The following is a 23686-nucleotide window of genomic DNA, read 5'->3' on the forward strand; positions in this document are numbered from 1 at the left end:
ATAATTCCGATTCCAGCGGCCACTATGGCCATGAGAAGTTTTTATTTCTTAGTAAAGTTTGAAAAGTAAACCTGTATCACAAATGCATTTTGTGTAAAATGCGAGAAAGAATATTCGAACAATGTTTGGACAGTCAGTTTTTAAAAAAATATATAAATAGGCTACGTTTGTATTTTATTGTAATTATCAATACGTGATGTTATTACATGTTTTTTGAAGAGTCAACGGAAATGCAATCACAGAACATTGCCTAATTAGGAATTAACCATCAGGAAACGATTTCAAGAATATTAATAAAATGCAAAGGGGTCAGAACTGAAACATTTAGGGTAGACTTCTGCCCAATGCCCAATAAAACACAGCCTACAATGCAGGCGCCTACAGTGCAATTATAAAGTTCCCAGCTTCAGTAACATACTTTAACAGCAAACTATTCCATCAGTAAACTCACGTCCATCAGATGTAAAAAGTACCATTAATATACATTTCTTACAGCAGCATGGTTTCCTTCAGTTTTCTGTGAAACTACCCACACCTCCATACACACCAGTTTGAGGAAAAGTACATTCACGTAAAAAAAAAAAAAAAACAAACAAACAAAATACAACAACAACAATCAAACCGCGAAATAGGTCACCAGAGCCCAATTATTATCTCCGGAAGCCATTTTGAAAATTAATAAATGCTGGAATGCATTCCACTAACTTACTGTTCCTTCCGACTACTAGTTATGATTGTAAAAACGAATCATATTAGCGTAAATGGAGCATCCATGGTTATGTCTGGAATAAAATGTACTTTTTTGTCTTACCCCTATGAACTCAATAAAGAATGTCTAAGTAATAGCCTGTGTATACATCATACTATATTTCATTACTTTTGGATAGCCCTGACTTGTTTTCACAGTCTATGTCCTGTGAAAAGGTATCAGTTTCAGGCCTGGTCCATGGATTAATCCATAAAGCTACAGTAGACATGGATCTAGTCCACTTTATTGTAGAAATTAGAAAGTGTTGCAACAAAAATCAAACCTAGCTGGTAACCAGAGGGTAGGGAGTCATGGGCTAACAATAGAGGTGGTGTGTAAAACACCACTAACTATTTTGGAATGCGACAAAAAACAAACTGTGAAAACCAGTCAGTCACTGAGAGAGCAAGGGGAAAAAAACTATTTCTAAGCCTGCTTAGTCATGGGAAGATATAAAAAGGCAATGCAGGTATTTGGTAAATGCTCTGACAAAATTCAGTTGTTGGACTGTGGTGCAATATTCAGTGTTGCGCAGGCAAAGCATTTCTATATTTAATTTAAAAGCTTAAAAACACATTCAGTGATGCAGAACAAAGCATCTGTACATACGAGTCAGAGAGAGACTCCTGGGGCCTACAGACCCACCAGCTGCATATGCAAAAGCAGGTCTTGTGTATACACCAAGACAATACTGTATGTTCATAAACAGGAGCCAGTCATCCAACATTACTCCCAACATATCAATTTAACATTATCTTGGCAATAGCTGTGTCTGCTGACACAAGCATGTAAATACGCAGAATAATCATTGCTGGGCAAGGCTTGTTGCGTATATACACCTGCATTCCTTTGTTCACATTTTAGCCTACTGACTAAAAACTGAGCACAAGACAAAAAAGAAAAGTTAAAATAACAGATTAAAAAATAACAACATGAGTGATATGTTGTGGTTTAAAAGCAGCCAGCAAGCTAAAGAAATTGTTGAAAAAAATATTCACCTATTTGTCAGCTGAGTATTCATCAGCTGCCACTTATGTAAACACTGAGCACGTACAGTATGTCATGTACAAATGTTCACCGCCAATCAAAGGCAGCTATCTACAGGCAATGGAAGGAGTAGGCATCTGACTTGCAGGTGAGGCACATCCCCTGGTTTGGACCGACATGTGCTCGAACCAAGATGAGAACTCATTTTGGAGTTGATATATGTCTTTCACAATAAAAAAATAAATTGAAACTCAATTAGTGTTGCATTGGAAAGAAATTCTTAGGTCCAGATGGTGCAACGAGTCTATAAGTTATATTCAGCTAAAAGCTTTGATCGATGTTTGACATACTCCTCGTTATAAGACAGGTCTTTGTCCAACTCGTATGAATGCGCCCTTTGCTGGTAATCATGTTTATGGCAAGATACATGGTCCACAGGTGGCCTTATAAGTCTCACCACCTCCCCATTGTTCCCTTGTCTTTCTGAACTGTTCATGATTTTTCTTATTTACTATTGAACTATCACAAAGAACACGGTGTTGCAGATTTAATACCGTGGAAGTACAAAACATTGAAACCAACTGTTCAGTTAACCAGCAGCTGCCCTCTGACACTATGATGACCTCTGACCCCCAAATCCTGTGCCTCCTCTTCTTGGGGTCAGGTAGAAATCCTCCGCTCTGTTCTGGGGACACACTTGAGGATGGCAACTCTCCACAGAGCAGGTGCCAGGAGCAGACTCAGTGTGGTGACACTGAGGACCAGCAGGTACACCTGTAGACAGGGAGATATGTGGTGTTAATTAATGGGAGAGGGAGGAAGGGAGGGAGGGAGAGAGAGTGTGTATGAGTGAAATAGAGATAGAGAGAAAATGAGAGAGAATTTAAAAAAAGGAAGATTGAGAATACAAGGGATACATCAGAGAAGACCAAGAGGAAGAATATATGGCACGGTTGAGGAATTGCTCAACAATGCCATTTATTCAAAGCACAGACAAAGCTGAGACCTTCTGCTACATAGGCATCCATGCAAGTATTAATATGTTTGAGAGCTGGACTTTGCTTTTTTGTTTATGACACAGTACATATCATCAGATTGTTTACTTATAAACTGTACTTCCAACAAAAAATGTTATCCAGAATAAGAAAAAATATTTATTTTCTTCAAAATATTTCCAAAAATTGATTGAATTTGGCATAGAGTCTTATGCTGCTGTCTCAAGTCCTGCTTTAACAGTACTGTCAGACCTGGGCCTGATAGATGATAGATAATAAAGAACCATTTTCATAAAACAAACAGACCTATGTAAATATCTCACACCACTTTATATCTGGGTCAATAACATGTACAGAATACTATACACACCACACTTTTTAAGGTAAAATAGGTTCACTGATGGCTTGAGTTCAGAAGTAAATTCAATTTGAAAAATCCACAACAATGAACTCTAATGTAAAATGAACTCTAATGTTTTTATTTGAGTCCATGACTGAAGCATTTATCCTACATAATTCACTTAGTGGCTCTCTTACTTGAAAATATTTTGTAAAATGGGACAAACACCCCCCAAAAAATACCTATATTTTTGTCTAATCTTCTCTGATACTGCACCAGTGTAGCAGGCTTATAGTTCAAATGTAGGCTTGGGGCCAGTGAATGAGCTGCATAATGAGCTGGAATAAATTTGCTAAGAGAGTCTTGCCAGAAGGTGTGGGTGTGTGTGTGTGTGTGTGTGTGTGTATAAATGACCATGCAAAGGATGTGCCTCTTCCACAGAGATAAAGCAGTGATCTTTCCCTCCACCAAGCACACTGCATGCATGTTTCTCTCTGATAATTCAGTCACACACAGACACACACAGTCACACAGTTACACTGTACATAGTTACTGTCCATTATTCCAACATAATACTGAACGAACACACACACACACACACACACACACACAACCATAATAATATTTTTAAAATGAACATAACACATATTTGGTCAGAGGCACCAAGAGCAAGAAACTGAAAGACAAATAAAGAGATTCAAAGACAGAAAGAATGAGGAAGTGGTGGAGAATGACACCCTGACTTTCAGAATGAGAAAGAGAGATAAAGACATGGAGTGGAATGATCCGGAGCGGCATTTTGAGCGGCAGAGAACACCCACCTCTCGCGAGATGATTCCCGCCCGGCGGGCGCGGCTCCCCAGGACGAAGGAGAACTCGCTGACCTGCGCCAGACCGGCCGAGACGATCCAGCGGATGTGGCGACTACACGGGGGCAGGATTACAGACAGCACCAGCACCGCCATGACAAACTGGAGGAATAGCAGGAATGATAAAAAAACACACGTGAACACACGTCTTTAACCCACTGAAGAGTAGGCTTTTAGGAATGTTTATTTCAGAATTCAGAAGTTCTAGAGGTCCACTGCTTTCAGTTACCAGTAGTGATTGTTACATCACCATTAGAATGTTCAGTTAAGAACATTCTAATCACATATTGATGTTACACAGGGTCCATGGGCGAGATAATCTTGTCAGATTTCTGCAAGCTTACTCCACTGCCTACAGAGGGTATAGAACAACCCATGTTCATGAACCCACAAGACAGGGAGGCAGTTCCGTACCTTCATGATGACTAGAGACAGAGTCAGAACCATCAGAATGGTCAGCTCATAAGCCACGAAGGTAGGGAACACATGGAGACCTGTAATGAACAAAACTCTCTCAGTCATTGCATGTTCAATTAGCATTCCCTTGTCAATCATAGCAATTTATCTTCAATACAGACGATAAACCCAGCGTATGCCAACCCAATATGAGCATACTAGAAGAAGCAGGCTTACCAATGGAAGCAAAGAAGATGATTGCCAGGAAGTCTCTGATTGGCTCAATGCAACTCAACACCTCCCCAGTGATCATGTGACCCTGGGAGGAGAGGAGAGCTCCAGCCAGGAAGCAGCCCAGCTCCATGGAAACACCCAGGAGCTCGGTCACCTGCAGAAAGGTACGAAGCAGTATTAAGTCTGAGGGAAAGGAAACTTCCACAATGTGCTCTCTCCTTCTTCCTCAGTCTCTACCAAACTTACTGGGAAATAGGAGGGACAGAGCTCCCCATTCGCGCAAGAAAGAGAAAGGTGTAGGAAGGAAGAAAGGTCCTAGGAGGACAGGAGCACGGCTCACCTTCAGCATGAGAAAGACGAAGGCCGTTGTGCCCAGCACAAGGATCTCCTTGTTGCCCTTGCACTCCGCGTGCAGCTTCCTGTAGTACGGGCCAATTATATAGGACCTGAGCAGCGCACACAGCAGCAGCACAGCCGCCAGGGACATGAGGACCTGCCCCAGCAGCACCAGAACACGCAGGCCCCCCATCACCACGCTGAAACACAGAACATCACCTCAACAGTTCAACACCGACCGCGCCCGGGGAGAAGGCAAATTAACCAGTAACTCACCGGAACACAAGAGCAGAACCGCTCTATGACAGAGAGCTAAAGAAGCACGACCACACTCACGTTTTAACAGAATGAAAAGAACGGCACATGCCCAAGTGAGATCGAGGTCATAAAACATAAACAGTGATGTTGGCACTGTTTTTTCCATAGATTGCGTTGTTGCCGTTCTCGTTGTGTTAGTGTTAATCAGTTTAACCTTCAGGGACCAAGTTGAACTATGCGGTTGTTCCCTGCACTTGGACCGGTACTTCTCCCTAGGGGTTTCGTCATACTTGTTCCTGGTTATGGGTATACACTTTGTTGTACGTCGCTCTGGATAAGAGCGTCTGCCAAATGCCTGTAATGTAATGTAATGTAATGTTGCTCGAGAGCAAACCTTTGTAAGATTATGGACATTAATATAAATATTCTGCTATGATTCCTAACAATACGGATCGATTTGTGCATTGATTTGATCGGATCGTTGCCCTTTGAACCAATACACAACCTGCTTCACAGAAAGAGAGCTCACCCGTAAGTGTGCATGTGGGCAACTACGAGCAGGTGTGGTTCTGTGAATGCACTGGCCAGGGGGTCAGGTGTCTCACCTGTCTAGGGTCCCATTCCCAACCTGAATGAGGGTGGGCATGACTGCGATGAACAACCCGAGCTGGACATCCTGCATCACCAGCATCCCGAGCAGAACACTACTGTAATCCAATTCACCTGCACAGGTGAGGAAACACAAATCAGACTGAAACACATGCACTAGAACACTACTGTACTCCAATTCACCTGCACAGGTGAGGAAACACAAATCAGACTGAAACACATGCACTAGAACACTACTGTACTCTAATTCACCTGCACAGGTCAGTATACACAGATCAGACTGGAACACATGCACTAAAACACTACCGTACTCTAATTCACCTGCGTAGGTCAGTATACACAGATCGGACTGAAGCACATGCACTAGAACACTACTGTGATCCAATTCACCTGCGTAGGTCAGTATACACAGATCAGACTGGAACACATGCACCAGAACACTACTGTACTCCAACTTACTTCTGTTAGCTCCTGCTAACCAGTAAAGCAGGCCATCATGAGAGTTGAGAAATTTGAATAACTCGACCAGACACATAACTAAAACACTGGGCGTGTCAACTGTTCATACAAACCTATCTCTCACACTCCACCTCATCTGTACACACATGTACAAACTGCTGCTAAGCACACACAGTGATAAGACACAGAAACGGGGGGTGGGGATGTACCTTCCTTCTCTCCCCGTGTTCCCCCAGCGAGAAAGCGGGACACCAGGGGGGTGCTGGAGAGGGAGAGGCAGCTAAAGATGAAGACCGTCTGAGTGGAGCGGATTTGCAGTAGGTGCCCCCACAGCAGCCCCACCCCCACCATCAGCAGGGTCATGTAGCACGGCCCCTGCACCGAGATCTTCCACACCTGCGTGAGCAGCACACACCGTACAAATCACACACACTTCATACACTGTACTTACACACACACACCATACAAATCACACACACTTTATACACTGCACTTCCACACACACACACACACACCATACGAATCACACACACTTTATACAATGCACTTCACAACACACACCATACAAATCACACACACTTTACACAATGCACTTCCACACACACGCACACCGTACAAATCACACACACTTTATACAATGCACTTCCACACACACACACACACCGTAAAATCACACCACTTTACAGCACACACACAACCGTACACACACCTGCATAGATCCACACACACCGTACAAATCACACACTACACACTCACGGATCTCACACACATGCACTACCACACACACCTTACAAATCACACACACTGTACATCTCAAAGGGAAGTGATGAGTAAGGGAAGCATTGCCACTTACTTTACGCAGGCGTTCAGGGGAGAATTCCAGGCCAACGACAAACAGAGTGAAGAACACCCCAAATTCCCCCAAGGTCTCCACCTGAACCATGGACTTCAAGAAAGATACACAGGAACACACAAAATCATACACATGCACCATGGAAACACACACACGCACGCACGCACAGTCCCAAAACTAGCCACATAATCACACAGCCAGTATAGAAGCCCACATTAATTGCTGAAACAAGAAATATATGCACTTGCTATGGAAATACAGTCACACATTTGCACTGTGGAAACACCAAGTCCCACAGGGTCACCATGGAAACACACAGTGAAGCAGGATTAGAAAATACAGGATTAGATCAAAGACTAGGGATCACAAAAGGTCAAACAAACACAGCCATCAAAAAAGGGTCAATGTGGGGGTGTACAATTTAGAGGCTTTCCCACCGAAACCTTTAATGCCATGGACTTTAGAGTAGCAGATGTTGAAAACCTAATGCTTGATTGAGTAAATAAAAAGAAATAAACTTTCGTGTTAATCTTACCTTAATGCTGTTGAGCCCAGAGGGGCCCAGGAGGACCCCGCAGATGATGTAGCCAAACATCGTGGGCAGTCCCACCAGAGTACACAGCCAACCACAGGGCAGAGACAGCATGACCACTGACACCAAGTCCTGAGCAATCAAACACAGATACAAGGGGTCAGCCATTTTGAATGAAAGAGCACAAAAACCACACTGCAGAGAGAGCATGACCACTGGAACCAAGCCCTGAGCAATCAAACACAGATCCAAGAAGTCAGCCATTCCGCATGAAAGAGCACAAAGACCACAGCGCAGAGAGAGCATGACCACTGGCACCAAGCCCTGAGCAATCAAGGACAAATCCAAGAGGTCAACCATTCCGCATGAAAGAGCACAGAACAAAGACCACGATGCTGAGAGAGCATGACCACTGACCAGAAGGCCTGAGCAATCAAGCACAGGTCAAAGAGGTCAGCCAGTTCACAATAAAGAGCACAGCACAGAGAGAGATGAAGCAGTAATAAATAGGTACTTGGCCAAAACTTAGAAAAAAATGGGGCAAGCAATGGATCTCTAACATAACATACCAACCATAGTTTGTGACACTATAATGTCAAATTTCCCATTCCAAATTTCAACTGTTAGCTATAATGTAAAAGTATACACCTGCATGTATAGAAATCACAGCTATTACGGGTTACCTTTTTGGTAATCTGGAGAATGGGACAGACCTTGAATAATCCAAATATTAAAAGTATCTTGCTCAGCCATGCTGTTATTACTAAATGGCACTTGTGCTTCTCTCATCTATGCACATGGATTAGCTTGCCAGCAGGCATAAATAATCACTTTCAGCACATATAATTGTGACTCTAATTTTATTTGTTACTAACAGGTGATTGCTAACTGGGAAATTGGCTGTAACTGAAAACCTTACAACAGATGCCAATGTCCTCTCTCTCCACGGGCAAATGTGGGTAATTCTACAGAGTAAAGTACAACAACTACACAGCAGACTTGTGGGTTCACCCAATTAAAGGACTGAACAAGCACTGTTCTGTGGCTACGGCTACTTTGCTTGCCCCTTGGCATCTTGTGGTAGATACAAGGTTATAATGCCTGAAATCTATACCATATATTAACAGCTTCAGAAAATATACAGATATGTAAATACAGAATGTGTAACGTGCATGCTGCATGAGTCATCCTGGACCAAGACATCAGGCAAAGACATCAAGGACACAAGGACATCAAGGACAAGAAAGTTGCGTGACATGTGAAGGGTGAGGAACAGACCTGGATGAAATGGTGGTCGGCACGGGGCATGGTGGAGTCACGGGGCTTGGTCAGGACATATTGGTTATTCTGGGAGTCGATTAGCATGCTCAGGCCCAGGTCATCCTCCACCTCCCGCCTGGACATGTTCCTCTGAGAGTCTTCCTCATCCTCCACCCTGAACACCGCCTCCACATTCACTCCCTTCATCTGGCGTAAGAAACGCAAGAGTGAAACGACGTTTGCCAACAAATCAAGATCTTAGCAAAATGCACAATCAATCAAAAGACAGAAACCCTCTAATCAAGGTAATAAATGTCACACAGACACATAAAAAACTGGTCACAGTGGACAGAATTACACCAATATCAAAAATTATTTTAAAAAAATATATGATTCCTACATATCTTACATGGTGTGACCTTACCTATGTGCTATGGCCTTACCTGTATTGGTAGAACTTAGCCTATAGCTACAACATTTATTGTAGCCAGAGGTATGATCTAACCTGCCTGTCGTATCCAAAGGTACAGTATTTTACATTACATTATTACATTACATTCATTTAGCAGACGCTTTTATCCAAAGCGACGTACAAAAGTGCATTTTCATGATCGTAGACAACTGCTGAACACGGGTTCAGTAAGGTACAATTACTTATTTTGTAAAGCTATTTCTAGCCGAGAACAAAGAACACTATCCTGGTCTAACATCTGCAAAGCCAAACTAGGCAGAAGAATAAGCTAGAGTATTAGGACAAATACAATTTACCAAGAAGTGCAGGGATGGGGCAACATGTAACAAGTGACAGGAAAAGGGTTTTTTTTTTTATTTTTTTTTTTATATATATATATATATATATATATATATATATATATATATATAATATATAATAACACAGCTGGTGGTGGTTATTCTAGGTATAGTCTGAAGAGATGAGTCTTCAGGCCACGGCGGAAGATGGATAGTGAGGGGGAGGTTCGGAGAGGGACGGGGAGTTCGTTCCACCACTGGGAGCTAGGTGGAGAAGCTCTGTGATCCCTTTGGGCGGGTGGGAGGGGTTGCAAGACGCCTGCTGCCGCAGAGCGGAGTGGTCGAGCAGGCACATAGAATTGAGTCATGTCCTGCAAGTAGATAGGGGCTGTCCTGTTGGCGGCAGTGTAGGCAAGGGTCAGGGCTTTGAATCGGATCCTGGCAGCGACCGGTAGCCAGTGAAGTGATCGCAGCAGGGGAGTGACGTGGGAGAATTTGGGGAGGTTGTAGATGAGTCGGGCAGCGGCATTCTGAATCATCACTACATTTTGTTGTAGTGAAGTCATTTGTTGGGGTGAGATCTTCCATATTTGTGGTTGGCAAAGGTATGGTCTTACCTGTTTGTTCTGGTCAAAAGCGTGGTCCTCTATTTCCTCCTCAAGCCGGTCAGCAGCTCGCCTCACGTCCTCCAGGATCTCATCCAGTACAGACAGAGTTTTGTTCTGGTCCTGCACAATCTTCAGCGCCTCCTGCTGGTGTTTCTCTGCAGCGATCAGCTCCACATATTCCTGCTCTTCCTGAAAACGCACACAGGCAAGTAAACATGTTGGTTACAAAATAGATTTTAAAATAACAATAGCTTCTCGTAGTGGACTTTCATTTGCTTTCACAATAGAAATCTAAAATGGTGAAAGTTGGTGCGTGAGTGTCCGAATCAAAATGGCTGCCATGCATCACCCAGTGTTACGCATTGGTGCAGAGCATGCTTTGAAGAAGCGTTGCGCCAAGCTCCAGTCAGCTGGGACAGTAGTGTCTGGATCCTGTCATCTCTCGACAGACACACAGAGCCCAGCCCAGCACTCCTGACCACACACTGTCTGCCACACAGAGATAGTGCAATCTGCTGAGTAATGGTGTCCCAGGCCACCCTCCACCGGGGGGGTGAAATGCCCCTTTACATCAATCTAATATGTGTTTAAGCAATAGGGCACATCTGCGTTTAGGGGAATATCCACTTCCGTCCTCCTTGCATGTGCATTCCTCTGTTTATTATTACTATGGTTATTTTTGTGTTATTGTTATCATGTCCTTGCTCATTTGCCATGTATTATCTTACATTTTTTAAATTATTATCTTTTATTTGTTTTCAGATGTACAGTGTGGTGAGGCCTCTCTGAAAAGCACTTCAAATAAATGACGACTTGACGCGACTCAAATTCCCATCATCCCCCCCTGTTCTCACCTTAATGGCTGCTTCCCGCAGGGCCTCCAGTCTCTGCCGGCTGCTCTCCTTCATGTTGACCACATCCTTGTAGTCGCCCTGCAGGGCCCGCTGGAGGCCCACCACCGCCTGGAACACGGACTTCTCGCTCTCGTTGAGCTCCTTCTGGAAGATCTCCAGCGTGTGCACCTGGAAGAGCTTCTCCGGGTCGGAGAGGGACCGATCTCGCTCGGTGGCTGCCACGGCGACGGCCAGCTTCCTCACCGCCGCCTTCTTCTGCCGCAGGAGGCCCGAGAGACGGCGGCAGTTCTCCGCCACCCACTGCCGGCCCTGAGCGGGCGCCACGCCTCGCCCGCGGTGGAGCCGGATGGCGTGCCCGGCCACCTGGTCCTGCTGCAGCCCCACCACTGGCCCCAGGCACAGCAGAGCAAACAGACCCCACATCAAGCCTGCTCCTCTCTGCCTGGCCCCACTCCAAGCCTCCGGTCAGCTGACTGTGTGTGCAAGAGAGAGCCCCTTGTCTACATTCTCAGTGCTGCCCACTAGTGGCAGTGCACGAGAAATTCACAGGCGTTCGTTGCGCTGCTCTAAGAGGCTCATTACGCTTATCCAACCTCCCAACGTGTGAAATCAGGAGCGACGAATCCTCCAAGCAGCGTGAGCTCCTCGTTCACTCATTCTCCCAGTCATGTCCCTGGAAACCACATCTAAAAAGAACACAGACATTTTCACATTTCTCACAGAACACAGGTTGCATGCACCCTCACCCAGGCAACTTAACACCCCTTAAATACACAAAGACCTCATTGCCTAATTAGCCCTCTGAAACAGGGGCACCTTTTTTCATGTGAAGACATAAACTTAACCGCGCCTATCAATATCCCAGACCTGACGTCCTGCCTAGGGTTACAAGGTGGGGCCCATATCTGACTTTAAAAAACAATACTGACCACTCCTGTAATTTCAGATTCATGAAAAACCGCTCCACTCGCAAACAGAACACGCCCATCGTAGATCACAAAGACACAATCCGACCAGAGAAAGATTAATCAGTGAGCCACATACTCCCACACTGAATGGGGCTTTTGGGTATGTCAAACCGTAAATCAACAGCACAGTTTTTAAAATAAAGTCAAACATGCCTGTGACAGTAATATGAAATTTACAAATAAACAGTGATTACCAATAGAACGTATTCCCAGGTGCTGTCCACACAAAGGACCCAGCTTCCATCTAGGTCAAATGACCATTATTCAAAAGTATCGTGGTCGCAGTTATGGACTATAGCGCGTGACCATTATCACGGTCATATTAATTAATGGCCACGAATTTTTTTTTTTTTTAATGAATATGCAATCTGTCTGTCACTCCAGAAATATTGATATTATATGGATACATTATGAGTTATTATGCGCAACCAACACAGCACCTGTATTGTTCTGAATATAAAATTCAGTTGTATTCGTCACTACGAACGAGGTCTTCAACGAAAATATAATCTTTCTTTTTAGCAAACATGGTTGGAGCTATGCCATGACAGTGACAAGAAAAGTTTCACGTCTGCGGAAGTGGCATGCACGGATGGAAACCATGTTTTACGGTTGTTTGGTCTTTTCAGTTCTGACAGATCTGGTCAGAAAGAATATGACATCCGACGGACTGGCAATTTTCGGTCTGTTTGCAGTCTTGCGTGAAAATACAGACACGATTTTCCTTGGACGCTGACACGTTTCATCCCAGGGTAAAATGCGACTTGTAAAGGAATGGATCAGCTGCCGCGGCAGCGACCACGGCGGTTGATAAATCCCCTAGCTGCAACTAATAATACTTCTCAACGGAGACACATTACCACGCCACACACGCTCTTCTGCTCACGCAGCGATGCGAGGCATCACTCCTGTCCGCAGGAAAGTCTAACGTTTAGCGTAGATGCGACTTAACTGCATCCCGCAAGAAGCTATCCTGACGCTACATCGTCTAGATAGCTATACCTCCTTATAAAAGTGTGTTTATGCAATAAAACACAGAAGTCTATACATTCATTCAACCTTTGCTATAAATGTAAATACATTACATAGCGTATCACCTCTACGGTTTCAGGCCAGTATGCTTGCTCGTCCTGCGCCATAGTCGAATCCACAATTTTAGCTCATCAACGTACCTGCTTGAATTCCCGAAACCGTACAGACCGCCCCAAACTCTTCAGTAAATGAAGGCAGCAAACTTCCTCTTGCGATACCACCCCTAGCTCCCAGAAGGCTACATTGCCAGCATACCGTAGCTAGTAGTTGCGGTAGGTACACGGCTTTACCATTTGACAACACAACTCAGTTCCAGGACCCATAGCCCTCCCTTCCACCGCCAACAAATATCGTCCGGCAGGTATGATTTTCGGACAGAAAATATTAGTGATTTACACGCTTTATTCTGCATGATATATAAGTGTTGTTTGGCGTTATGGCTACATATTAAATTCCCGAAAATGAGCGACAGGCATGTTTTTTCCTACATACTTCAACCTTACTTGCTACGTTGCTCACCGGACCAGATTGACGTCAAGTTTTTACAACTTCTGTAGTGATCATCGTAATAAACTTAGTAAAAGCTACTGTTTTGAATAGTCTGTTTAGTCGGTCAGTGGCATAGTCAATGCCTGAAAACAATTATTACTACATTTACTTCCGAAACATCAATATGATCGGGTCCATATTTGCGCTCTTATATGGGATATGTAGTCTTTGTTGTATTGTAACAGAGTTTAAGATTATCGAAAAATATAATTTCGCTTGATACATTTTTGGTAATAACTTTGGCTTTTATGGAGTTAGCTAATTTAAATGAACTGTGGTTTACTTGCTTTTCATGTTTCCGCCTCTTTAATAACGTATGATATTTGCCCCCAGGCTAATGTTGGGAAAAGAAAGCCTTGGCTACATGTTTAAAAAAGAACTACAAAACCCAGTATTTAACAACTCGAACGCGCAAGCTCCTTTGCTTTCTAGCGCAATACAGACATGCTGCTGCGCATGCGTATTAGGGCCACTGACTATCAAGTTGGTCAAACAGCGGGTGATAAAATGGTAGGTAAAATCAAAATAAAGCCAAAATGATGAATAAAGCACTGCAACGAGTTGTAACGCGGGAAAGAGGGTCGGGTAGTACCGAAGGAAGGTTGGTGTTTACGCTTGCGGGGTGTCCTTATGCAGTCCTCTTGCATTGTCAATGTTTAACAGTAGCAATTCATCAGTGGAAAAGGAAGGTCAGAGTTGTTGGTATTTTGAGAGCTGACACCAGCAGCAGTTGCTCGATACGTACCTTTCCCTTTTTGGTCTCTTACTAAGCGAGTTGGGACAGCTGGGGCCATCCAATGGTACAGGGTTTGGAACTGGGTCGCGAGTTACAGCCTTTGTAGAGCTGGGCTAGTAAGTAGGACGAAGGGAATTTACATGATCATATTTTTGCATACAACCGAAGGGACCCCGAGCCTGCAATCAGTTTCAGTTCACGGTGCATGGCGATGACTGTGTTTTGCTTTCTTGTTTTTAAAAAATTATTGGCTAATATTTCTGTCTCACAAAACGCATTTTTGTTTTAGCAGGCTAGGTAAATTGCTCGACGTTTCCAGCTAGCCGGTCGAATCCACCTTTGTCAATTTGACAGCAGATAGAATGCTGTTTACACTGTGTACATCCCATCAGTGAATTTAAGTGGTGGTAACAGGACGAGTGTATTTTTGCATGTTTTAGATATATTCCGAGTTCAGTAACAATTCGAGTGGATGTTTTTCACTGAAGGTAATGTCTGAAAGCGATCAGCAGTTGTGTGTTGAATGTAGCTTATAGCATGCGTTTAACGTGAAGAGACATTCCCGACATTGTAAATATATACACCCTGGTCATATTCTTGGCGTTGTGAAGGCTGACTCTGCTAGTTCGAAAATATCCACGTTTTGCAATGCAGTCCGAGTTGCTTTCAAAGGCTGAGCCACGCTGCTGCCAAAGAGCAGCTGATTAATCTACTCTCATTGCTTGATGTGACGTCTTCAGATGTTTGAACATTACAGGCCACTTGCAGGTTGTTCTGAGCAAGATTATACTCCAAGTTGGACTGTGTGGCCACCGGCCAATGTTGTACTTGAAAAACAACAGCGCCAGTTGTCTGACTGTAACTTATGAGAGAGAGAGACGCTCGTTATGTGTTGTTTTGGTACATTACTTAAATTGTGATTAGTGATAATTTGGAGATTGTGCTTTGTCTGGAGATTAGTGTGCATTCACTACATTAATTATAATCTCTGATCTCTGCTGTACAATTTGTATACTGGCCCTGAACAGCCAGAACAGATAACAAGCATGTCCTGTCCTGGGTTATCTGTTTTTTTTGTTTATAAATTGAGAACACTTCATGTCCTGCCATCTACGATTCTGTACTGCAGTTTACTCCAAATTAGGCTATACCCACCAAGAAAGAAATGTTTCACAAGTTCAAATGTTTCATAAGTGAGAATTATGGTCATAAGATTTTGCGAGGTTGAAGAACCTGTCAAAATTAGCATGTGCAACACACAGATGAAATGGGGGTGAATAGGGAATAGGGACTTGTAAAATGAGTCATAGTCTGTCACAGATTAGCATGTATGTGTGAGCAACAGTGCTTTGCGTCTTTTTGGCAGCATAAACTGAAGTCATCGCAGAAGGACAAGGTTCGTCAGTTCATGTCCTTCACGCAGGCCGGTGAGAAGACAGCGGTATACTGCCTCACACAGAATGACTGGAAACTAGAGGTGGCCACAGACAACTACTTCCAGAATCCAGACCTCTACTACAGGGAATCCATGAAAAACTCAGTGGACAGAAAGAAGCTGGAACAGCTTTACAACCGGTACAAAGGCAAGTCTACAGTCCTCCCTCGACCGCTGAGGTCCAGCGATGTCCACACTCCCTGCGGTAATAACAGTACCCACAACCGGAACGCCAGCAGGCTGCCTGCATTCTGATTGGCCGAAAGTCTGATCACAGCCGCTGAATTGCAGCTATTCTAACCTCACCCTTTAAGTTCTAACAGAATGTCCACGCCCTCTAAAGGAAAACCAAATGCCCACACCCTCTGAAGACCCTAATTTATGTCAGCCATCATTTGACTATTACCGTTTACATTTTTTTTTTTTTACAAAAGTTGGATGGTCGAGTCACAATTGTAAGTCCTTCACAGCAGTCTTGACAGTCTCTGGCATTGCTGTGGACTGGAAGTGATAATGCCTGCAGCCTTCTGACGCTTTATTTAAATCTGTGGTTCAGTAGCTCAACTGCGCAGCCATTGGACAGTCAACTACAGGCGTGGCTGTTCTGCAACAAGGCAGGAAATACCCTGCAAACACCATCCCTCCCTGGAAAGCACTGACAAGAGTGCCAAAAGAAAGCCGACACCCCCATTTAATATTTTCACCTTTTCTTGGCTTACAGCCTGGAATTAATTTGCGTCAAATCTGACTTTTTTTTGTACCTTTATTTACACAATATCATATACAATTTCAAGTGAAAATATAATTCTGCAAATTCTCGAAAATTTATGAAAATGACTGAAATAGAATAAAATATAACTTTATGTACGCCCTGTGTGTTGTCCCCCAGGGCTCCTACCCAGACGGGCCTTTTAATAAAACAATTCAAATTCATATTTAGAAATTCAAATAATTCAGTCTGGTTTTACTGAATTATTGCCAATGAAACAATGAGGTAAAAGTAGTTCACAATAATTCAATTGCGGATTCCGTTACAATAAAAAGTAAATGACTGATGGATTAATTACCATTGATCAATTCATAATTAAACTCAGATTGCCATTAAGAGAATAGCACCTGATTAGCAAAAACAATGACTTGAGTGCATGTTGTGCATTTAGCTATCCTGAGGAGATTCTGCACTGTCAAAAGTCTGAAAACTCTTTTTAATGTTCAATAAATAGGACGATCTGATAATGGCAGAATGCATTTTATTTATTTATTGATTTTAATTCAAAATAGACTGTTTAAGCACTGTCATTTTAGAGTTAATAGAGTTAAATTTGAAACAAATGATGTATGATTATAATTATTCCTCCGTTGCTTCCCTCTGAGTCCTATTGTATATAAGAAGGACTTCTCCCAGTACATTTCCTTAATTCATTTTTTCTGCAGTTTTCACATTGCAATCATTTTGGTTATTCAGGAAACACTTATACACTGATAACATCTGCAAGTATATGCAGTGCCTCCCAATGACACTCTTGTGCTGCTGAAACAGCAGTTCTCAGCTGGTGAACGGAGGCCTAATTTCAGTTACATATTTTATTAAATTTAAGGGAACAGCAATAGGGAGTTCAGAAAATGAATTCAGTTCTGAGCTGGAGGTTGGGGGGGGTGTGAGATTCTATAAGGGAAATGAATTTGGCAGGCGTAGTACTGTATCGTGTGCATGCCAGTGCGCTGTGTGTGTGGAGTGTAATGTGGTGGCACTCCCCTCAGACCCCCACGATGAGAACAAGATCGGGATCGACGGGATCCAGCAGTTCTGCGATGACCTCACTCTTGACCCGGCCAGCGTGAGCGTGCTGGTGGTGGCGTGGAAGTTTCGGGCCGCCACCCAGTGTGAGTTCAGCCGGAAGGAGTTCCTGGACGGCATGGCTGAACTGGGGTGAGCGCCCGCAGGTCTCGGTGTCCTGTCTGTGAGCAGAGGTGGAAAGTCCAGGGGTCAGACTGTATAAGTCCTGGCAGGAGTTTACTCCACCCATGAACCAGCTGATTTCACTGATTAGTTTTACCTCCTGGCTGAAGGATTGAGCTAGTTAGCAAATCCAGGTGACTGGAACAAAATACTGGGGAAGACCTTTACTTTCTGGACCTGGATTTTCCTCCTCTGCACTTGTCTGTGAACAGTGAGCAGATTACCCTCTGTTCGTTTGGCTGCTTACCTATAGTTAATTTGCACGCAGCCATGGATTTTAAAACAAATACACAGGTGCTACAACACTGCAAAAAGTCTGTCTTAACAAGCATTTTATTCTTCTAATGAGAATGAGAATTTTCTCTCCAGCAGAAAATATCGGCTTGTTTCAAGTTACTTTTTGCTTGTCAAGTGGAAGTTTCTTATCCCAGTGGCAAATCTTGAAATGAGTCTGTCTCACCTCATTGACAATATTTTGGTATCGTTTAGTATAAAAGTAACAGAAAAAAATATTTAGTCTTAAATATAAGACTGAAATACTTTAGATTGACTTTAAAAGGTGAATTAAAAAAGTGCAATATCACAAGCCTGTTTGTCATTTGCACTCATTTGCTTGTCACTGGTTTGGCCTGTTCCTTCTGTCTGTCATTAGTTGCCGTTTTGTTTGTTTTTTTTGGCTTTTCTCATCTGCGGCATTATCTCCCCCCCCTTCAGCTGCGACAGTCCCGACAAGCTGAAGGCGATTCTGCCCAGGCTAGAGCAGGAGCTCAAGGACAGTGGGAAGTTCAAAGACTTCTACCAGTTCACCTTTAACTTCGCTAAGAACCCTGGACAGAAGGGGCTAGGTGAGTGGTGGTATGCAGGCTAACGACAGGGGTTGAGGTGCGGATGTGACCGCCACTGTTTCGGCCCTGACTGCTGAGGGGAGAGCACCCCCCTGTCCCAGAACACTGCTGTGGACATGACGCTGTGCTCTGAGACAGGGTTTGGTGTCCTGCACAGCCACAGCAGTGGAACGCAGGGGTTCTGGGAATGAGAAAGAGGAACTGGGAAAGCTATCACGAAAGGCTGTGGCCCTCATGGGCTCTGAGGGATCAGAAGGGGCAGCGGTGGCTGAGGGTATACGAGTTTGTGATGTGCATGCGTTTGCTTTTATTGATGCATTTTTGTTAATGGATAAGTGTACCCCCCCCTCACACACACACACACACTTTAAGCTGTACAAATGGATGAGCTCAGGGGTCCATTCAGAACAGGGGTTTGCATTTTTGTTCAAATTGTAACACAAAGCAAAAAGTTCAAATATTTCTTTGCTCCACTGATTATCTATGAGAGGGTTGTGCAAGCAGAAATGTTTTTCAAAAGTGGTAATGCTGCTTAAAGTAATAGGTATTCAGGAAACACTTGGCTGTGTGCTTTGTTAGTGTACTGTACATTTAAAAGTGTGTTTGCTGTTGTCCATGTTTCAGATTTAGATATGGCTGTAGCTTACTGGAACTTAGTTCTGACTGGAAGGTTCAAATTCCTGGACCTCTGGAACAGGTTTCTATTGGTGAGTATGCAGGGCACAGGCTGGCCTATGGCATCCTATGGGGGCTGTTGGTTCAAGAACTTTGAGCTCATCCTACCCACTAGAGCCAATCACATGGAGTTTTGGAATTGTTCAACTGTGGCATCATCAAGTAATCTTGAGGAGAATCGTCTGCTCATTATTTACTCTGCAAAGTTTCAGCCTGAATACTTTCTGCATATTTGTGAACAGGGCTTTATACAGTATGTGACTGCCAAGATAGGCAAACGTAGAATGCAAAGTATTCAGTAATTTTCTCACACTAGCCCCGTTATACTGTAGCACCACAGTGACACTGTTATAATGAATCATTGTTGAGATTCAGCTTTCAGAGTTTTCATTGGTTTTGTGATCACCTGCATTTTGTCCTGTTGTATGAAGGAACACCACAAGCGCTCGATTCCCAAAGACACCTGGAACCTGCTCCTAGACTTCGGCAACATGATTGCCGATGACATGTCCAACTATGACGAGGAAGGTGAGTGTTTGTGATGTTTTTTTCCACAGCCTTCATAGGGCCAAATGCCAAATGACTGTTATAAAATGAAGTGGTAGACGGTTTAAATCCTCAGACCTGATTTATAATTAATAGCCAGTAGGGGGAGTTTCGGCCTCTTTAAAAATGGTGCCAGAGTGGAGTGTTATGTTGTGTCAGCATTACGAGCCTTGCTTCTCTGCACTGGAGGCGCTGTTACCTGATCCAATATGTCTGCTTTCTTTAAAGCGGGATATTGCAATGCAAAAGAACAGACCTTGGTTCTATTCATAGCACCCATACTACCACCAGACATATGCACCAGCCAGTCCACCGCTCTGTGGAGGGAATTCCTGTGCCATCAAACGACAGTTTTCAAACGGTCTGCCCACCACTGCCAGAATTAATATGTTAGCATTGTAATGGTACACCTGAACCGTTTAAATCTAGCTTTGTTATTTGCAGGGCCTTAACCAGGGAGGTTTTTGCCTGGTGAAGTGTTGAGATCAAGTTGGAACGATGGGTGTGTTGGTCATTAAAGCTTTCCCACTAATTTGAGATTCCTTTGTAGTCTAGCTAGCAATTGCATGCTTGGTAGGCAACTTTAGCTTAGCCCTAATTCAAGATAACATGGTTACAAACATTTGAGGTATCAAAGATGACAACTGACTGTACTGTACAGTATGAAACTGAAGTTTCCTTTGTGTAATAATGCTATTTTATGTTGGTTCCTTGTATATTTCTTTTTGTTGCAATCTCATCCCTACAGTGCAGAAGCATGACAGTGTCATGGTTTTAAAAATGTAGAAAAATATATTTGTGTTGGATGAACTTGGTGTGCAATCTTGTGCTGGTTCACTTGCGTATCTTTGTGCAGTACAGCCTTGTGGTCCATTCTATAATATTAGAATGCGTACTATGTAGTTTCAGGTGGCATCTTATAGTCCAATGACATTTGACAGGCTAGCTTTATGTTTTTTTTAAATTTGTAGTCCTTTAACATATCTGCACAGTGGTGCAACTCATGCCTTACACATTGAAACCTGTCTGGAGGCAGGGTCTTTTACTCACCAGATAATAAAACTCTCCCGTGATATTGGCTTGATCTGATTGGTACAAAGTTAGCATTGCTGGCAGTTGATTGGTGGAGAGCCTGATGAGTAAAGTGTCACTCCTTCAATCAGTAAGGATACTGGATTGAGTATGTGCTCTCTTTGTCTCCCTAGGGGCGTGGCCTGTCCTCATCGATGACTTTGTGGAGTTTGCACGGCCAATCGTAACGGGGGGCAAACACAAAACTCTATAAACGCTGCCTGGCAACAGAGGGCTTTTATCCCTTTATTTTGACTTTTGTTGTTTTTTCTTTTTTTAAAGTGGCAAGAAAGAAAAACAAGAAGAAGAAAAAATAAATAAAAAAAACACTTGAAATTGTGAAACCGCTCTACCGTCAGTAACACGAAAGGGCAGGGTGAGGACAACCAGGCAACCAATCAGGCAGCGGAGTGGAAAGGAACCGCCTTTTTTTTTTCTTTCTTTCTTTCTTTGGCTGGAGTTGCTACACACACTGCAGCTGCCTCTACAGCGAGCGGGGGAGGAGGGGCCGACCGGCCCCCTTCGAAAAGCCACGCGCCACCTGGCACACGCCCGCCGTACGCTCCCGCCACCCCCATCGCCGGGCAGCTTCAATAGGGGGGGGCGCTGTGACTGCACCCCCCCCTCCCCGGGGAGCCCCCCCCCCTGCCTGTGCTTGGGTTATGTTTTGGGAGGAAGAGGAGGAGTGAGGGGGGTGGAGTGGCTGTATGATATAGGGCAGATTCTGCATGCTTTTTTTTTTGTACAGTGAACAGTGTTCAGGACACGTCTGTGATCTTACTCAGACAGACAGTTTGACAGGGCAGCATGCAGGTCAACCCCTGACAACACCAGCAGCGACGCTACAACTAAAGCTGTAATATAATGTATCTATGTAGAGACTATTATATATACATATATATATATAATATAAATTCATGACATATATAAGCAAAAGGTATGAACGAGAAAAGTATTTGTGGTGTAAATTAAACCCTCAGTTATACACTTCATTTCATTTTGATTTTGTGATATTTTTGTCATTCCCGGTTTTAGTCTGGGAGGTGAGTGTGGATCATAGAATTCCAGCCCTTCCTAACACCTGCGCTAAGCAAAGCTCTGGCTGTCATTCTCTGATTAGTATTCCCATACGCACATGAACCCAGAGACCCTGTCAGTCGTGTTCAGACCTGGTGTGTGCCCTTCTCATTAATTGCCCTTGTCATTAAAATACACTTTGCTTCTGTGGATACTTGTAAGAGGAACGTGTAGAGACGCTGTCCCTCAAAGCATAGACCCAGAATCAATTGTCACATAAGGGTTTTAGTTAACCACTAAACACTTGATTGATCTTTCCCGCTTAGATTGCTGTAGATGACATTTATTTATTTGTATGAGCTAAGCTATAATAGAGCTGTCTGTTTTAATGAGCTTTTTTAATATGTACCTTTTCATATTTGGAAATATGTGGTGTTCTATGATGATGTCATTGGGTACGTCCTCCTAAGAGCCCCCCAGTGCCATTTCGGAAATATCCTGAGCACAGTGGGCTGAGGCTATTCCTAAATAAAGTGTGTGTGTGTGTGTGTGTGTGTGTGTGTGTGTGAGTGTGTGTGAGTGAGTGAGGGAGAGAGAGTGTGTGTTTGTGTTTCTGTGAGGGAGAGTGTGTGTGTGTGTGTGTGTGTGTGAGAGTGAGTGAGTGAGTGAGGGGGAGAGAGATTGTGTGTGTGTGTGTGTGTGTGTGTGAGTGAGTGAGGGGGAGAGAGATTGTGTGTGTGTGTGTGAGTGAGGGAGGGAGAGAGAGAGAGATTGTGTATGTGTTTGTGTTTCTGTGAGGGAGAGATTGTGTGTATGTGTGTGTGTGTGAGTGAGTGAGTGAGGGAGAGAGATTGTGTGTTTGTGTTTCTGTGAGGGAGAGTGTGTGGGAGTGTGTGTGTGTGTGTGTGTGTGTGAGTGTGTGAGTGTGTGAGTGAGTGAGAGTGAGATTGTGTGTTTGTGTTTCTGTGAGGGAGAGTGTGTGTGTGTGTGTGTGGTGAGTGAGTGAGTGAGTGAGTGAGTGAGTGAGTGAGTGAGAGTGAGTAGTGATGAGTGAGTGAGTGAGTGAGTGAGTGAGTGAGTGAGTGGAAGAGAGATTGTGTGTGTGTGTGTGTGTGTGTGAGTGAGGGAGAGAGAGAGAGAGATTGTGTATGTGTTTGTGTTTCTGTGAGGGAGAGATTGTGTGTATGTGTGTGTGTGTAGTGATGGTGAGGAGGAGATGTGTGTTGTGTTTTGGAGGAGAGTGTGTGTGTGTGTGTGTGTGTGGGTGTGAGAGTGAGTGAGTAAGGGAGAGAGATTGTGTGTGTGTGTGAGTGAGTGAGTGAGTGAGTGAGATTGTGTGTGTTTGTGTTTCTGTGAGGGAGAGATTATGTGTGTGTGTGTGTGTGTGTGTGTGTGAGTGAGTGAGAGGGAGAGTTGTGTGTGTGTGTGTGTGTGAGTGAGTGTGTGAGTGAGTGAGATTGTGCGTGAGTGAGTGAGGGAGAGAGAGTGCGTGTGTGTGTTTGTGTTTCTGTGAGGGAGAGATTGCGTGTGTGCGTGTGTGCGTGTGTGTGTGTGTGTGTGAGTGAGTGTGTGAGTGAGTGAGATTGTGTGTGTGTGAGAGAGAGAGAGAGAGAGAGCGAGAGGGGGTGTTATGACATGCAGAACCCATGCTCGTAATAGATCACATGATTGATCAAATTTACTCAACTGGACTGAATGGTTGATTTGTTACCCTGATGTCCTGAGTGACCCTACTGTGCTATAGAGCAGTCCGGAGGATTTCAT

The 23686-nt window shown here is 43.8% G+C and overlaps 2 protein-coding genes across 13 annotated transcripts; one reads left to right on the plus strand and one right to left on the minus strand.

Moving 5' to 3' along the window:
- Positions 1-150: 150 nt before the first annotated feature.
- On the minus strand, positions 151-13752 carry tmco3 (transmembrane and coiled-coil domains 3). 4 transcript variants are annotated; one of them, XM_064310903.1, is made up of 13 exons: positions 13592-13752; positions 11089-11774; positions 10244-10423; positions 8895-9083; positions 7620-7748; positions 7085-7177; positions 6441-6627; positions 5769-5886; positions 4910-5105; positions 4573-4723; positions 4354-4433; positions 3892-4041; positions 151-2509 (listed from the first exon to the last, which is right to left on the minus strand). In XM_064310903.1, the coding sequence occupies exons 2-13, from the start codon at positions 11509-11511 to the stop codon at positions 2396-2398; spliced, it is 2010 nt and encodes a 669-aa protein (XP_064166973.1). In that variant the 5' UTR covers positions 11512-11774; positions 13592-13752; the 3' UTR covers positions 151-2395. The 4 variants fall into 4 exon arrangements, with proteins under 4 accessions (XP_064166973.1, XP_064166974.1, XP_064166971.1 ...); XM_064310904.1 differs by having other exon boundaries at positions 13608-13745; XM_064310901.1 differs by lacking the exon at positions 13592-13752 and adding an exon at positions 13229-13365.
- On the plus strand, positions 13311-21897 carry dcun1d2b (DCN1, defective in cullin neddylation 1, domain containing 2b). Of its 9 annotated transcripts, none has more exons than XM_064310920.1 (9): positions 13311-13449; positions 15740-15956; positions 17570-17738; positions 18483-18613; positions 19238-19320; positions 19720-19816; positions 20063-20195; positions 20279-20336; positions 21040-21897. In XM_064310920.1, the coding sequence occupies exons 2-8, from the start codon at positions 15782-15784 to the stop codon at positions 20307-20309; spliced, it is 819 nt and encodes a 272-aa protein (XP_064166990.1). In that variant the 5' UTR covers positions 13311-13449; positions 15740-15781; the 3' UTR covers positions 20310-20336; positions 21040-21897. The 9 variants fall into 9 exon arrangements, 8 of the variants coding, with proteins under 8 accessions (XP_064166990.1, XP_064166987.1, XP_064166988.1 ...); XM_064310917.1 differs by lacking the exon at positions 13311-13449 and adding an exon at positions 14024-14147; XM_064310921.1 differs by lacking the exon at positions 13311-13449 and adding an exon at positions 14121-14238.
- The last annotated feature ends 1789 nt before the right edge of the window (positions 21898-23686 follow it).

This window comes from Anguilla rostrata, chromosome 15 (assembly GCF_018555375.3).
Source record: "Anguilla rostrata isolate EN2019 chromosome 15, ASM1855537v3, whole genome shotgun sequence".
In the NCBI taxonomy this organism is placed as follows: Eukaryota; Metazoa; Chordata; class Actinopteri; order Anguilliformes; family Anguillidae; genus Anguilla; species Anguilla rostrata.

What these genes read in the sequence shown, in the direction of transcription:
- tmco3 (XM_064310903.1), bottom strand. Translation starts at nt 11,511, where the DNA reads ATGTGGGGTCTGTTTGCTCTGCTGTGCCTGGGGCCAGTGGTGGGGCTG. An exon ending in TGCGGGAAGCAGCCATTAAG is followed by an intron (nt 10,424 to 11,088) that starts GTGAGAACAGGG and finishes GTGCGTTTTCAG; the next exon opens with GAAGAGCAGGAATATGTGGA. An exon ending in GGGAATGGGACCCTAGACAG is followed by an intron (nt 5,106 to 5,768) that starts GTGAGACACCTG and finishes TCTGTGTTTCAG; the next exon opens with CGTGGTGATGGGGGGCCTGC.
- dcun1d2b (XM_064310917.1), top strand. Translation starts at nt 14,082, where the DNA reads ATGCTGCTGCGCATGCGTATTAGGGCCACTGACTATCAAGTTGGTCAA. An exon ending in CCCTGGACAGAAGGGGCTAG is followed by an intron (nt 18,614 to 19,237) that starts GTGAGTGGTGGT and finishes TCCATGTTTCAG; the next exon opens with ATTTAGATATGGCTGTAGCT. An exon ending in GTCCAACTATGACGAGGAAG is followed by an intron (nt 19,817 to 20,062) that starts GTGAGTGTTTGT and finishes CTTTCTTTAAAG; the next exon opens with CGGGATATTGCAATGCAAAA.